Source organism: Anoplophora glabripennis, unplaced genomic scaffold (genome assembly GCF_000390285.2).
Source record: "Anoplophora glabripennis isolate ALB-LARVAE unplaced genomic scaffold, Agla_2.0 scaffold40, whole genome shotgun sequence".
NCBI lineage: Eukaryota > Metazoa > Arthropoda > Insecta > Coleoptera > Cerambycidae > Anoplophora > Anoplophora glabripennis.
Window position 1 is genome coordinate 1,088,775 of NW_019416268.1, and position 18,184 is coordinate 1,106,958.

General features: G+C 33.2%; 1 protein-coding gene across 1 annotated transcript in view; it reads left to right on the plus strand.

The window, feature by feature from the left end:
* LOC108903219 (dopamine D2-like receptor) overlaps positions 1 to 7,713 on the plus strand; it is a 47,668-nt gene extending 39,955 nt beyond the window's left edge. The window contains 2 exon segments of the mRNA XM_023457327.1: positions 1,851 to 2,035; positions 7,499 to 7,713. Coding sequence (XP_023313095.1) covers positions 1,851 to 2,035; positions 7,499 to 7,713 — 400 coding nt within the window.
* Positions 7,714 to 18,184: the final 10,471 nt, after the last annotated feature.

Consider the following 18,184-nt stretch of genomic DNA (forward strand, 5'->3'; position numbering starts at 1 on the left):
AGTCGATATGCTGCTAGCCGCGCTTCTCTTTCCACCACTATATGCAGCGGTGGCAGATTTAGCATGACTTCTAGTGCAGCTGTCGGGGTCGATGCCATCGCCCCCGTTATACCTATACAGGCCAATCTCTGAATTCTATTCAGTTTTTCCCTCGCTGTGGTCTGTTGTGTTTTTTGCCACCATACCACAGCGCCATAGAGAATCCTTCCTAGGTCTTACTATCGATGTATACAACCAGTATGACATCTTTGGTTTCAGTCCCCAGGGTTGTCGATCTTTAAACGACAATCAAATTTTGCTGCAACTCGATGTGTGTTCAATTTTTCAGTCAAAATGTCATGGCATAACGCGATTGAGTTTCTAACCTCTTCTACAATTTCTCCGACAGTCAATCGACGATTTACAAGCACCAGTTCTTTGATATTCTGAACGTGGTCATCAGTTCGAAGTCGAAGGCCTGCCTGGTCGAGGACCATCTTCGGTTGACTGACGACCACTTTTAAATCGTAAAAACCATTCATAACATTGCGTACGACACAGAGCATCATCTCCGTAAGCTTGTTTCAAAAGTTGGAACGTTTCCTTAAAAATTTCCCCCGTTTCATGCAAAATTTTACGTTACATCGTTGCTCCAGAAAATCACATTGCCTCAAATAACAATATCACGAAAACTAAATGTGATATCAACAATCCAAGAACATGTGGTTTCAGAGGAGATTATATTAAATGTCTCCATTAGCGAGGAATTTAAAAAATACGGTTAGTTTTTTAACGGACCTAGTTCAGTGATCTTTTTACCCCTATTTACATGATAGCAGTACGGATATTCGCAACATGAAGGTCACCTCATCTCACTTTTATATTTTATGAACCAAAAAACTAGTTTTATTGAAATGTATTTCAGTTCTACATCATTTACTTTTACTACATAACTCTAATACGTTTTTTCCTAATACGGTGAAAATGAAACTCGAGTAGAGACATTTCTAGACGAATAAAAGAGGTGCTGCAAATAAAACTGGGCGACAACATAACCGCGACAGTAAAAAAAAGAGGGAGAGTCGAATATACTGGCTGTCGGGAGGGCTCTACATTTGAATAAAATAAAAAATAACGGGTTACTTACACCCTCACGTGTGTTCTGAGTTTCCATCTGCGTCTACGGAACAGGTCTTTTAAATGGATTTTACCCAGACGGGCTCACGTTTTGTCTGAGGCGCAAAAATTCCAGTCCAGACTACTAAAATAATACGTCTGGTAGGTCGGGAAATGGGTCTTTTTTTTAAAATGATTGAAATTGCAATACAACAACTAAAACCCACAATACGTTTACCCTTCTTTTTAAACAGCAATATAATATCCAAAAAGTAAACGCAGCAGAAAACCGAAAAAAATTAAATTAAATTAAATTTATTCGTGTTATTTTTACACTTTGGTTCCTCTAATGCACTTTTAGGTTCCTGATGAACCTTTAACACCATAGTAGACACCATTTTGTTATTATTTTATGTTTTCTATTATATTTTGTCAAATTGCGTATGTCTTTTAGTTCTATGAAACACTTGGTTTACTCTAGTGCACTTTTACTACCCTGGTACACTTTTAGTACCATAATACAATTTTATTATTACGATTTTATTTTATTTCTTTTCTATTATCTTGTATCAAAGTGTGAGTACCTTTGAAACTTCTCTTTTAGTGCAGTAGTACACTTGTACATGTACACTTTTGCTATTCAGGTCCATTTTTGGTACTTGATACACTCACTATTATGACATACACTTCTTTTCCACCATTTTCCTAAATTTGTTGAGTGCTTTTGAAACTGACTACCTTATCCTTGTCGACAGGACTGTAGCAACAATAAATTCGGGGATGGCAGTGGCGGCGTCCACGGGGTCGAAGAAGGAGAGGAAAGCGACTGCCGCAGCGCGGTTTACCATATACAAGGTCAATAAAGCGAGCAGAAAGAAACGGGAAAAATCTTCGGCGAAGAAAGAGAGGAAAGCGACGAAGACGCTGGCCATTGTGCTCGGTAAGTATTTTTACATTAAAGGAGCAAATAACTATTTATGTACAGACTGACACAAATATAAGTTTGTGTTTCTGACTCAGAAGAGCTACGTGAGATTGAGAAAGTACGGAATAGAAGGAATAAGATTTAGGCGCAGTGATTTGGAATAGCGACTACCTGGATCTTTCCATTGTCGTGTCCAGTCCAACTTATTTTGTGTCAAGCTGTACGCGAAATAATTCTTTGAAGTTTATTGTGCAAGTGCCTTCGTCTAAGCATTTGACGTGCTTGATACATGCAATATTTTTCAAATTATATTTTTAGAATGACAACTTTTTGACTAATTTTCTAATGCTTTTCGGCATTGTCTCGTTTCATAAATATTTACTGGAATCATGAATCGTGAGTGCCGCCAATCGCTTGACTACAATGTCTATTATGAAAAGAAAAAAAAAAGATGGATAAAAACCATGTAATAAGCAAAGATAATTATGAATGTTGCTCTTGCTACTCTAGTGGTGGGGCGTATAAACCTCAACTATCCTTTATCATAGTCATGCCAGATTTTGAAAATTATTCCCAAGTTCTGGGGTAAAATACTCCAAATTTATGAAACTAGAGAAAGGGGGAATTTACTATATCTGGAAATTTTGTACCTTTGTACAAAATAAGGAATTTCAGAATGTATTAAATTTTTTATAGAAGAAAATATGGTAAATCAATGCAGTAGAATCTGTTTCTGGAAAATTGTTTAAAAGATTCTTTTCGGAAAACAGCCAGTTATTTTTTTTAAAGTCATAAAATTTCACAATTTGCATTATAAAACCCACTAGGAAATTTCTAGCTATTAAAAAAATTAAGGTCACTACTGGCTCTCTTCTTGAGCTGCCCATCTCATGGACATGACGAGTTTGGTGACCAATAACAACTACCAATAACCATAACCAATAAGACTACGCTTGAGACTAAATATAAAATGCGGCATCATCGGAGTTGAGCGAAGATGTTTATTGCTTTCTTTAACAATGAATTGTAAAAATATTTCTGTTTTTATCATACTTACTGGTTTAAGTATTGTAGACAAGGGCCTGCCATCACTATATATTGAAAAAAATCAACATTATACTAAGACGTATTTGGTAATTGCAACTTTTGGCTCGAGGGAACCTCCATGGAACTCAGTCTTCACAACCCCTCTCCCCTCTATAGGAGACTGATCTCTATCAATTTACAACTTCGTTGTTGTACTTTCATCTAAATTTCGCGTAATTCAAGATTTTTTTTAAAGCCGTGATACTTAGAGGCAATAAGAGAAAAGCTACAACACTCAAGGCGTTGTTCCCACCAAGCAGCCATAATTCCACATTAATTAGCAGTGCCAGACCGTTATGTCTGAGGGCGGACCGAGATACGCTGATGTTTAGGGAGATAATGGGGGCAGTCGTAAAAAAATCCTCCATTAAATTCGCTCTAAAAACGAATTACTTCGAAATTGCGTCAGAACAGCTCGGCATTGTTTTAATTCCTGGGGTTTACGAGCGAGACATAAATTTTGTGAATTGTGCGGAGTAATTGTTATGGGTTTTGAGATAGGAGTTATAGATGGAGAAATTAAAAAGTGTACCTATTTCCTAAGACGCATTTTCTATAAATTATGTTTTTTAATCATATCTGGTTCATATTCTATAAGAAACCTTCGGCAGAAGTAAACCGTATTCGCTCAGGATTCAAAAGAAAAATAATATAAACAATCTTTCAAATTGTAACCTGAGGGGTTATTTCTTTATTTATCTATCTATCATTATGACCAGTATCATAACGAGTCTGGATTTCAAAAGAGTTTACTATTTAGTCCTCGAAAGGGAGTTTATAATTATCATTACATTTTAATTAATACGTGGGAACTTAGAAATGTTGTATGTTCAGAGAATGAATTTCAAGCACTTACCATCCATTGCTTACGTAGAATGTAATCCAGTGACTGGCTGTACAGGGTGACATTGAGGTAGGAAGAACAAAAAGAAACACCAAAACTTTCCAGGAAGGGTTTTAATAACAATAAAAACAAAACAAACTAACGACACAACGGGCTCGAACAACATTATGAATTCATTTATTTACACGCGACAGCGTACCGAGATTCAAGGAATGCGCGATCCATAGCAAAATTTGGAATGACTATCCATTATTAAATTAACTCGAGACTCTAAAATTAAGTAGACTACTCAATGTGAAACCCAAGGAAGAACTGCCCTTTTTTCGGATATTTCTCCTGAATTCGACAATTCGCTTCGACACGCCCATTTCTTGGTTCCAGACGTTTCTGTTCTTATCTTACTGGCGGGAACTCTAAATATCGGGACGCTTTGTCATGTTAATAGTTATCTAATTGACTGATTTTACAATTGTCAAAATAATTTCGAAACTAAACTTACATACAAGTAACCCTAGCCTTCCTCTAGTGAGTCCGTGTAGCGATACGGGACGGATTAGTCGATCTCATTTAATATATCCTTATAGCTTGGAAAATCCGCCAAAAAAACAGCTATTTGATCTATTATTTTATTTTCCAATTACTATCAATTTAACAACTTGATTTAATTCTACTTTGGAACCTCCACGCTCTTCTCGTGGTTTCGCGCGTTGTTAAAAATATAGATTTTTCTCTTTATTATGTCCCAGCATAGGCTGGTGCCTCCCGGACGCAACAGATGACTGTCACATGGCCCCGACGGTCTAAGTGAACTTATTAAAAAAATATTGCTAAATTTACTTGAGAGCCCTTAACTTTCGATAATTATTGTTGACTGAAATATTTAACGATCTGAGTTGGCCCCTCCATTCCGGGAACTAACAAATAAATTACCACGTGTCCCGGCTTTTGTTACAAAATTTAAACAAACGTTTTAAATATTTTCTCTCCTAATTTTTTTCTTCTTTAAAATTATCCCGAGAAATCGTGCATAATCAAAAATTTTACAAAAAAAGGATATGCCATCATACGTAAACGTTATCAGTAAATTTAATCTAATTTATATCTTATTATTTTACTTCACAAACACGTATGTGTACTGGGAATTTCAAATATCATTTCCCGGTTAAGTTAACACCGAAATTGGACTGTCTTTCCTATATCAGACATGTTTCGAATTCTGTATAGTACATCAAAAGTGATACGTATACGTACCTGAGTTGTTATTGCAGAAGTTGCGTCTATCTTATAGAAAAGTACATTTATTATTATTAAGTAATTCTTTACTTTCATTTTACGTTTCATCCAAATCTTTTCACAATATTTTAACTAATTAGTTCATACTGCAACGAATATAATACCTTACCTTGAAAAAATCCCAAATGGAAAAAAGAAAACAACTAGATAACTTGTAAATTGTTTTCAATAACTTTTTCGAGACATTATATACAGGGTGTCCCGTTCATGTTTCAAAAAAACTTGTGTGCAAGTTTTTATTTGATATTATTATTATTTTATTTTATTTTTTTAGTCAATAAAATGTTTTACTATTTAACTGTTTCATGTGATACGTAAGAAATTAAAATTATAGTCTTAAATGCAAATACTATTGGTAGTTAAATGTCTTCAGCTCATTCAATGGTAAGGTCCTTTCTCAATTTAATATATTGTTAATGTACTTGTGCCGCTTTATGCGAGCAAAAAAAACCAACTTCATTTTTCTCGAAAATGGTATATGCTACCGAATTTCGACAAGTATACCTTTTTTCTGTAGTATCCTTTAGAGTTTACAGAACCGTTTAGAAATGTAATAAATTTTGACTTTTAACATATTTTTTCTTCGATAGTACCCCTTCAATTACCTGTATCGGCGACACTGCTTTTCAGAAAGAAACCGTTTGCCCATTATTCTTAATGCACAGTTGATGTTTGCTCGTGTACAAATTTTGACATTTTTATCTTTAGCCGTTTTAAAGATAATTAAGGGAAACCATTTGGAAAGTAACAACTTCAACACACTGTATTTCGAAAACAGGGCGTCTAAGAAAAAAACTTTATATGAACTACCCCTATTATTTTCCCAAGAGGAACTTACACACAAGTTTTTTTGAAACATGAACGGGACACCCTGTATACATATTATAAAAAATATCCATCAGTTTGTGTAGATTTGTATAATCGAGATGCACTTCATATTGATCTCTTCCAGATAATGTGGGTGAATATTTTAAAATATATTTCACTGTTGTAAAATAAAGATGAAGGAAAGAAAGTTGGCGTTGTTTTCGCGATCCCAGTAGAAAAGTCAGGGAGAAAAAAATAACCTTTACAAATTATGCAGATCGCGCGCTTTGCCTTCAAAGTAACAGTGTTAATATTTGCTCCTGAATTTAATTCAGCTTCATTACTTTTTCACCGCGGCATTTATTATTAAAACACAAAACCTATTTCGCCAACAATAATTTATTATTTATCCCCCTGAACGGCCATGCGGCTCATTCTGCTCCACGCCANTGTATTCAAGCGTCAGTAACGGCTGAAATTATTTCGTCTGTCGTCCACATGCGTTTCGATTTTAATAATAATATTATTATATTATATTATATTATATTATATTACATTACATTACATTACATTATATTATATTATATATATTCCTATTCTATTCTAATACAACTACAGTGAATTTGAGAATATGACCTGTTTGAGTAGAAAACTTTTATAAGACTGACAAGAGATAATAGATTTGTAAGATTTTGATTTATTTTTTTGGGTACAGTTGGTCTGCCCTTAGATTTTCATTTGCAAAAGCATTGTTTGGTTTCAAATCTTTTGATAATAACACATTTTCAACTTAAGATAGTGTCATAGTCAATGTTGGCATCCGGAAATTCCGTCATAAATTGTTAAATGCAGGATTGCAAAGAATATGTCCATGACCCATCTTCATTTCAAGTTCCATTTTGAAAATGAGCCGGTACAAAAAAAGCATATTATTCTGGAGTAAAAGACATAATACGCTATGAAAAAAGTATATTATTAACCTCAAAATTTTATTTCTCGTACAAGTTACCAGTAATTAGCAAAAAACGAAATTCAAGCAATACCAGACACGGACGACGACACTACTGAAAAATACACAAATGTCAATATAACGATTCATTAGCAATGAACAATAACAGAATGTTGCGTCCACACTTAAGATAATGTGATTATTGATTGGTTGAATGAAATATAGGGACAAATTACACAATTACTAGCTGGTAAAACAGAATATTGTGTTTTAATGTAACTTTGGTCTTATTATTTTAGTAATTTTAATTTGACCAAACTTAATTACCAACTCAAAGGAAATAAAACTGTCAAAATTACTTGCCGCGGCTTGTATTCATTTAGTCTGTATCAAAAAGTGAATTTAGGGGACTCTTCTAACGAAACTAGTTTTCTCAGTGTAGTACTCATACATGCAGAAATTCAAAGCCTCCCGGATCTCACGCAGCCCTTTGTTCCAGGCGTCTTTCTGATATGCTGGGTGCCCTTCTTCACGTGCAACATCCTGGACGCCATGTGCAGCAAGCTGAACCTGCCCTGCCAACCGGGCGTGGCCGCCTTCCTGCTCACCACCTGGCTGGGCTACATGAACAGCTTCGTCAACCCCGTCATCTACACAATCTTCAACCCCGAGTTCAGGAAAGCGTTCAAGAAGATCATGTTCCTCGGGCCCTAATTATTTGGAGGAATGTGCGAATCGCTGAAGTGGTAAACTTTTTAGGCGAAATCGAAGTCAGAAGTGACTTTCGGATAGAAATATACAGTGTCGCAATAAAGTAGTTGGTGTAAATGGACAACAACGTTATCAATTTGTCAAAAATGGTGTTATTTTTAAAAATTTTGAAAAGTGCTAGAGATAAAGTTGTTTATTTTTCATTTTTGTAGTCATGCACTGCACTTTTTGAAAAAAATTCAAATTTGATATCAAATTTTCTCAAATGTGTATCTTATTATAGACGAACGGTCCACCCCTAAAAAGATGCTTAGAAAATCAAGGTCATCGACCACGAGGAGAGGCCAGGATGAAACCTTTTGTAAACGATGCATTGAGTTATTGTGAACAAAAAACCTAAGTAACATCTTTGTGTCCGAGTGGCAGGTAATTTGTTATTAACAAAAAAATTGCAAAATAAAAATATTGCAAAAAAACGCTCTGCAAACAATTTCCTAAATTGATAAATTGGGTAAAAATAAACACTTTTTGTCTCTTGACATTTTTTCGTAGAACGCTTCCTTTTCGAGCTAGGGGCGATTTAAGGTCGAAAAATGGCTCAAATTCATATCTCAGCTCCTACCAAAGCTTTCGGAACATTCAAAAGCGTAAAATGATCCTCGAGACTTATACTTTAATGTAGTATTTTTTTAAAACCCGCCCCCTTTTTTTAATCCGTTAAATTTGCAGTTGAATTTCGGTCGCTAATGCCCACCCCACGCGCCACCCCTACCTATCGCTATACATACTCGTAGATATAGGCGCTGTCGTGCATATAATCGAATAAACGCTATTCATTCATTACTTGTTACAATTTTTACTATTTAGTATTACTAACACTCATACATATTTTCAAATTAATCAAATATTGTATATCATATAATTATTTATAAGATTTATAATATGAATATCATATTTAAATGGAAAATAAATTAATTAAACATTGCAAAAAATGCATATATCAAAGGTATTTATTAATACAAAAAAATATATTTACATTTAAATATAAACTTAACTATTTAATAAAAAATCAATTTTCAGTCTCCGAATCAGTATCATCAGTTTGTATTTCTGCATTTTGACATTTTATAGAGCAATTGCAAAGATCGCAACATTTGAAGCCTTGTGATAAGCAAGAACAAATGTCTTCATCGCTGCAGGGTAACTTTCCACTGCAGGAACATATGAATTTTTGTAACATTTCCATGGCCGTATCTCCTTCAAAATAATTGTAGCACAATACATTATTTTTTAATATCCAGCCATATTGTGTTGGGTCGAAGGATGTTATGCTTGCAGATCTTGCTTGAGACCATTCATTGATTTGCCATTTAACACGCATAACATGTTGTAACAATACAGGCTCTGCCGGAGGTATTGATGATGGTATTGGTATCATGATGATTCGATATTTACTATACTATCATGTACATACTAGCTATTGGGAATAATAAATATTGTATTAAATAACGAATAGCACAAGAATATTTTTCGAAAACTTACCTGCAGTTTTATACAACATTGAATATTCACATACGTTGCATGATTGTTTACAGACTAATAAAGGATTGTTGCACTATGACAGCACACATGAATATTGTAGAAAATGTATTATTTATTTTTTATACATTCTTTGTCAAATGTTCACTGTTATTGCCTGATGCCAGACAATAAACTAATGATCCATGCGACACCCGATCACTGCAGTCTAATCCATTGCGCTTGTTTAAACAAGTTATAACAAGTAATTCGCATAAGCGCACGTTCGCGAAAACTCGGTTAGTTAATATTTTGGTTGACTATCTATGCGTATCCTTTTATAACATTTTATATTCTAGTTCTAAATAATTTTTTGATATAAATATAGTTATATATAGTTATTATTATTGAAGCTACATTAATGAAGATACAGTTATAAATATAAATCAATATATTTGTAACGTAATACATATTATTTTCCATTTAAATATGATATTCATATTATTAATCTTATAAATAATTATATGATATACAATATTTGATGAATTTGAAAATATGTATGAGTGTTAGAAATACTAAATAGTAAAAATTGTAACAAGTAATGAATGAATAGCGTTTATTCGATTATATGCACGACAGCGCTATATCTATATATAGCGATACGTAGGGGTGGCGCGTGGGCACTAGCGGCCGAAATTCAGCTGCAAATTTAACGGGTTAAAAAAAAGGGGCTGGTTTAAAAAAAATACTACATTAAAGTATAAGTCTCGAGGATCATTTTGCGCTTTTGAACGTTCCGAAAGCTTTGGTAGGAGCTGAGATATGAATTTTTAAAGTTGGCAACTTTTAGCCATTTTTCGACCTTAAATCGCCCCTAGCTCGAAAAGGAAGCGTTCTACGAAAAAATGTCAAGAGACAAAAAGTGTTTATTTTTACCCAATTTACCATAGAAAATTGTTTGCAGAGCGTTTTTTTGCAATATTTTTATTTTGCAATTTTTTTGTTAATAACAAATTACCTGCCACTCGGACACAAAGATGTTACTTAGGTTTTTTGTTCGCAATAACTCAATGCATCGATTACAAAAGGTTTCATCCTGGCCTCTACTCATGGTCGGTGACCTTGATTTTCTAAGCATCTTTTTAGGGGTGGACCGTTCGTCTCTATTAGTTACACAGTATTAAAATAAAAAAATTAAATTAAAATAAGTACCTAAATAATTTAATAATTTCTATAGGAATGAAAAATTGTAATAAAACAAAACAACAAAAGTTAAAAATTCATATCAGAATCGTAAGATATTTTTATACAAAAAATAAAAAATATTTTAAGATTACCAGAAGTCACTTCTGAATGCTGTAAAACTTTCCAGTCTTCGGTTTTGCCTATGAACTGAAATTGTTTGGACTTCTTGCTCAATACTTCAATTTTTCAATAACTTTTTAGTTTGTTCAAAAATAGAATTAAAATATGACAGCAGTGGCGGATTTTTTAAAAATTAAGAATTATCATAACAGTAGTACAACAAACAGTTGTTTGTATTGGTTTTATTTATACTTATTACAGTATTGATATATTTTAATTAACATATTATTACAGTATTAATATATGCACAACATTCCCAGATTTCATATACTTATGTTTACAATATTGTATTATTTAGGCCAGGAAAAAGAGCTGGGAAATTACTATTTCTCAACTTTTTGTTTCGGCAAGCTGAATTTATCACTATAGATGCTAAATATTATGTACAATAACATATTAGTTTCTCAGTCATAAAAATGGGGGTAAATTCACGTTTTTCACTTATAACTTTTTTCGTTCATTTCCACGAGAAAATAGTAACGTACTTTTTTTCGTCTTCAAAAGACCTACAAAACTAGCCTCCGAGCGTCAGAAAATATTAATTAGATCAAAAGTTATAAACAGAAGAAGTTTATTTATGACATTTGAATGAAACATTTATAAACTGCGTTATTATTACCAGAACGTTTTGGAAGGGTGGGGGAAGCGAACGACACCGAATCCGAAGAAAATGACGACAATATTCATAGTCCTGCTGTTAAAAAAGCGAAATTCGCTTGAAAATAATATATTTGACAGTCTGTAACTCCGTTGTTTTTTAACGAATCTTGACGATTTTTTTTAACCTAAAGATCTTTTCATAAGTTTTCCAAATATGTAATAATATATAATTATATAACAAGCGTGTATCGTATACAGTTGCAGAAAATTTGGCGGTAAAAGAACCTGGACTCATATGTGAAGGAGGTATAAAATTTGTTTTATTTCATTTTGCAACTAAGGCTAAAAAATAAAAAAACTTTCCAGGTTGCAAATTTGAAATTAAAAAAAATTATAGATTTCAATGTATCATTATGAAATCTACCATGAAAAAAATCAGTGCGAAGATGCTCGGGATCGTCCAGACTAATAATTAGTTAATCTGTTTATAAGGCCATAACTTGTAAACAATTCAACTTACCGATTCCAGATTTCGTGAGAGTTATTAGACAGTGATAAGGAATGAGAGGATTTGATGCCAAAACGTTCTGGTAATAATAACGCAGTTTATAAATGTTTTATTCAAAAGTCATAAATAAACTTCTTCTGTTTATAATTTTTGATCTAATCAATATTTTTTGACGCTCGGGGGCTAGTTTTGTAGGTCTTTTGAAGGCGAAAAAAAAGTAATTTACTTTCTTCTCGTGGAAATGAACCGAAAAAGGTTATAAGCGAAAAACCTTAATTTATGTAAAAATTATACGATTAATCACCCTGTAAACAATCTTCCTCCAATTTTTATGACTGTGGAAACTAATATATTATTGTACATAATATTTAGCATCTATATAGTGATAAATTCAGCTTGCCGAAACAAAAAGTCGCGTCCAACTCTATATTTCCTGGCCTAACTGACAATTCTTTCTAAATACTGTTTTCGAAACATCGGTAAATATTTCTAAAGCCGATTACACGTGCTCTGCTAGTTATAGCTTCGACAGTTACAGCAATACATGTTGGTTTGTACATTTACAAATAAATAATAACAAACAGTTTTTGAGGAGATATTGTCTTTAACCTTTCGTTTGACACATATGGCTCATTTCGATATATTTAAATAGATCTTCAATACAATTTTCATGGACGTTATAGTGGATGATAATTTGTGTCAATAGTTACGCCTGATTCTTCTCATTTATTATAGAAAAAAATACAACTAAATTATCCTGCCGTGTTTCGGAGCTTATCGATGACGCAATCCGGAAGATACTGCAATCCACCCCCTACCAAGCTACATTAACTTTCTAATTTGACAGCTGATGCTGCGTTGTTGATTTCCGTTCCTGTCAGGGAAAGTCTTTGCTCCGCTCACGCTCTTGCTGCGTTTCAGAGGAATATATTTAGAAAACGAGGGGCCTTACTGTCTTTTTTAATTTCATTCAGTTCGTTCGAGAGGACGTCGATGAAAGTTTGCCAACAGCTTTTGTACAAGGTGGCTGCCGTAAGGTGTGAGACTTGTATGTTTTATGCTACGAGCCCAAGGAGCGGTAGAATAGGCATGTTCGCTGTGTTCGTTACATGGAAATATATGCCATCTGCGTTTGCTATGTACTAAAACTCATTGCCATGTTAGCGACGTGTAACGACTGTTTTTTTTAAATCAATTTTAGTAATATTTACAAAGGGAGTTACTAGAAAATAACTATCGAGTCTGCATCAAAAAATTGTGTAGTGTTGTCTCTGAATACTATTCCACGACGAAAGTTAATAGGAATTGTACAAGCAATTTCACTAATAACTCCAAATTTCTAATAAATAAAGCTAGTACAATAGAATATAGTGTGCAAAGGTGCAATAATATAAGGTTTTATCCATAAATGGTATCGCTAGGAATGTCACATTCGTTGTTTTCAGTTGTTGCATCCAGTAAAGACTCTTTCTCTATAAAAACCTACACGATTTCTTGAACATGCTAACATCTTGATGCACATTCATCACATGAAAAAATTCCCCGAGTAGCTTTCAAACAGTTTTCAAATTGAAGTCTACTTTTCGGTATGTAACAAAATGTTTCACAGTTGTTTAAAACAGATCAGATTTATATCTGGATGATGTGGAGGTGACGAATGTAAATTAGCTTTTCGGGTATTATTAAACCGTATAATTCGGGCTTAAATAAATTTTTTCAGCGAAAGGGACATTTCTTCGAGTTAACCATTCCTTCATGATTTAATTCCATGAACTCATATTCGGACATTTCTTACTTTGAACGTTATACTACGAAGCATTGTCTATTAGTAACACGCTTGAAGATGACAAGTCAAATATCGGTTTTACTTTCAACCATTTCCTCCGTTTAGAAGTATTATTCCCGGTCCTTTCGAGGTCGACTGATCCAAGTCTTCTTTTGTTTCATAGCTTCACGCTTTAGCATGCTTATGCGAGGAATGAAGGTAACTTTCATCCACACACTTTATCGGACAATTTTTCTCAAGGAATGCTATAGCTGTTGCTGAATATTTTCCTGGTCTTGGTACAGAGGAATCCCATTTGCTTTCAACTTGGATATTCTCACGAGTTCCTCCATAATCGTTGTCCGAGAAATATGGACAATGGATACGTTTTTGAATGGGTACAATCCTTCTAGACGAGGCACCCCTCGAAAACACCCAAATAAGTTTTGTAGCGTTTCAAAACCGCTTTGTTTACCATCCTAAATCTTTTTAATTTTTCTGCAATGTATGAAAGCTTTCTTCGAGTCAGCTTCGTATTGCACGAAGTGATTCCTATGTTTGGAGCGTTAACTTCTACATAGATAGATATAATGATATTCCATGATAAAAATGAGACTCACTAATGTCGAACTGCTTGACAATTTGTAGGAAACTGATGATTCACCAAATAAATATACCTGAGTGCGCTAAGTAGTAGTAGACTATGTGGTGTTTTCTTTAAAAAATTTATACTAAGAGATAGGTATGGGAATCTGTGGGCGAGTTGAACTCATCCGCAAACTTATTCCTATCATCACAGACTTATATCATAGGCATTTGGTATAGCTACGTAATTTAAAACATGTTGATTATTTTTAACATGCATAGTGAACATAGCTGACTAACATAATATTGTATGTGGCTCTGGCATTACAGTGTGTTTTAGATAGAAGAGTCTAGTAATATGCTTGAAAGTTTATTATTATCGTTTTGGAGATAAAAAATCCTAGTCAAATTAGTCACTGTTTTCATATAATTGAAATGTTATCTTGACAATTCCCAAATCTGGATATCTCGCAAATTTTAATACTGATATTACTGGATACGAAAATATGCCAAAAATCGATATTTCAAGGCTCAGAAAATATATACAACAGTTAGTACGGAGACACGATCCAAATAACTGTCAAATTTTTAATCTGAGTGTCAGTTATGTTTTGTTTTAAATGAGCTAGTCAAACTACAGTCTAAAATTAACACGCAACAAACGTCCTCCTTTTCATTCACTCTAGTACACATTAAATATTGGAACGGTTGTCTGTGATTGATTGAGATTGCAAATTTTAATACAGATATTACTGGTTACGAAAATATGCCAAAAATCGATATTTCAAGGCTCAGAAAATATATACAACAGTTAGTACGGAGACACGATCAAAATAACTGTCACATTTTTAATCTGAGTGTCAGTTCTGTTTTGTTTTAAATGAGCTAGTCAAACTACAGTCTAAAATTAACACGCAACAAACGTCCTCCATTTTCTTTCACTCTAGTACACATTAAATATTGGAACGGTTGTCTGTGATAGATTGAGACTATGAAGACATTTATAGCATCATTGTATCTCTTTTTAGCGCATTTAGCGCAACGATTGTCTTTGATATTATGACACACTCGTGACGTAATGGCAATCTTAAAACGGTTCTAGTATGTTTGAGTACGATGTTTTTTAGTTAGTAAAACATTCATTTTTTCTGTAGTATTGATTTTATTGCAATAGTAAAATATGCTCACAAATAAACAAATAATTATACATATTTTTAAGTAGGAATTGGTACCTAAAACATAGAAAATAATTTTATGATACCTTTTTCTTCATTTTCACGCCGCCACTGCTAAGGACCCGTCGTATTTTGTCCCCTGTCTTCCCTTTTATTTTGCGGGTGTACATATACTCGCTCATGAAATTTATTATTCCTTTTATTGGTTCTCCGCTGCCATTTTCGGATGATATAAGAGTTGTATACCGAATTTATTACAGACATATCATCGAGGCCATTAGAGATATATTTTCCCCGAACCAAGCGTTGATAATGATTAGCGGTTTGCCAATAAGTTTAGAATTTAGCGAGCTGCAGCTGAGAGAAATTAATTTAAAACAGAATTAAGGGGAACTACCAGAAATTAAGATATTTCATAGTTTATAGATATTGATATATTTTCCTATTCTTTTTTTCGTCTTTCCTTTACCCGGTCTTTTTTGGATGTAGATAATATGAATATTATAGTATTTATATACGTAATATTAAAAAAGTACATAAGTTTAACTCAATTTATTATTAATAGGTGCTTAATTGGACTGTAGATATCATTGTCATATTCTACAATGATGAGACTTTCATTCGAGTATTCCAATAAGAGTGAAAGCATGTAAAAGTTTTTTCAAAAGTGAAAGTATTTGTATCATTACGTTTTATATAAACACTATAAATCAATAGTCAACTATTTATTAACATATCTCAGCTGTACGCTATCACTCTTTGAAACATTTTTTAAATCCCAACTCAAGCAACTTTCTGTGATGGTTTTGAACTTAGGTAACCCTTATTTAGCTTTTTTATACGTTCTCATTTTTACTAAAATAAGGTCAAAAAGACATATTATGTAAGATATGGGCTGTTTAAGTACAATATTAAAAAACTTAGAATAGGCTAAAAGAATTGAAATAATTAATACATAAATAAGGCAAGTTGAAGTTTGGATGAATTGCTATGACATTAAAGTTGTAAATATTGGTAGGATCATGTACATATTCAAGCAATGTATATATGTTGAGTAACCGTAAGTAATATACAGGGTATTTATTTGTATAAATGTGAAAAATATCATACCTGTATCGCTAAATACTTACTCCTTGTCCAGATTTGGCTCTATATGTGCTAAGTTTGTGAATTTTTCAATAAAGCATAATTATATAATTTGAAAAATCAGTATTTAATGATGAACCTCTACAGATCTAGTGGCTGAAAAGTATTTAAATGTAAAAGATTTTATGATTTTCTCAAACAAAAATCGGACTCTACAGATGTGTTCAATCAAAGCCATATCCCAAAAGCACTAGAAAAAATTCACAGATACTGGCCTACTTATACTTATACTTATACCAGTTTTGAAGTAATACTTATTTTTTACTGAACTGTATATGCGCTGTCGGAAATTTTTTCTGCTCCGCCTTATTTTTCTATTTGAGAACTCCATTTTTATCGAAAAATAAGACGGCGCTTCTCGACTCTAACCTTAGTATTTCCTGTTAACTCTAAAGTGACTGTATATTTCGTGTAAATAACAATTTGATGTATGTGTACACTTTTATGAGTGCAATATTATTAAGTCTTGTTGCAAACAAGCAAAGTTTGTAAAAAATTTAGTGTGTTCGTCGCCAACCGCGACCAACATACAGTTGAGCCCCTTTTCTACGAACATTTGCTTTTTGAACTTCCATCCCTTGTACATATACGAACCTTACGCTTATTACTATAAAGTAACATAGAGTTCTACTGTTAGGCTGCTATTGATATGTTAAATAAAGCTATTTCTTATACCTGCTGACTTTTTTATTCACCTCCTACACAGGGGCATCATTTCGATGCCTACTGAAATAACTGTTTAATTTCAAAAAACAAATGAAAGTAACTAGAGCGTTATAGGGGAAGTAGGCGTGAGGAATTTTAAGTATACACAGAAAATTTCTTCCTTGTATACTAACAATTCCTTCTATTATCACAAGTCATATGACGATCACACATTCTGTTGTTAACTCTTAATTTGTCAGGCCTGCCATTGAGTGTGTCTGCACAGAAAAATATGATAGTGTAAATTCAAAGTTATTTAGTCAAGAACTGATTTTAGTTAATATTAGGTGCATACCGTGAAAAACCAATATGGAAGGTTATTAGTTCAACATGATTGGATGTAGACCTGTTTTAACAAAAAAAAAAAATGTTTAGATTTTGAGTGAAAATTTACTCGTTTTTTTACGGTGACGTTTTTGCTCTCACACGGTATGCAGTCAGCGTAGGAAGGCTACAATTCTCACATTATTTCCGAACGCTAAAATTATACTGATTTGCCTTTATATTGCCAGTTCACTTTGTGCATTAGATTTACCTCGGGGAATTAATTACTTAGAAACAACGTGAAATGCAATATGAAAATGGATTATCAAATTTCCCTCTGAAAGCAAATTTTTTGTCGAATGTAATGGTGAAACTTGGTACCTTGCACATATGACGTATAATCCCGATTACTTTGGAAAGGATATAGGAATTATTATAATGAAATGAAATGGGAAATCGAGGATTAAAAGATTAGCAAGTATGAGCGAGCAAGAGAGGATCTACAGAATGAAGTAATAGGAGAATCTCGGGCAAATGTATGCAGCTAGAGGCATTGTTCGAGTTATGTTTTTCAAATGACGTTTAAATTTGCAAGCTGCAATTAATTTGCTTTCAAATGCATTATATTTTGTACCCTTTCCATAATTCATCAAATTTGAATTCCACGCAGATTTGAATATGAACAGTGAAACTGCCTCCCTATTAAGTCACAATAACACCAACATGATATAATCAAATATACAGAAAGTTTTAAGAACAGATATCATAAATTCGAGGGTTAAGGGGCATAAAAAAGGTAAGACATTCACATTTTAAGAGGTAGAATTTTTTTTTATCGAAAAT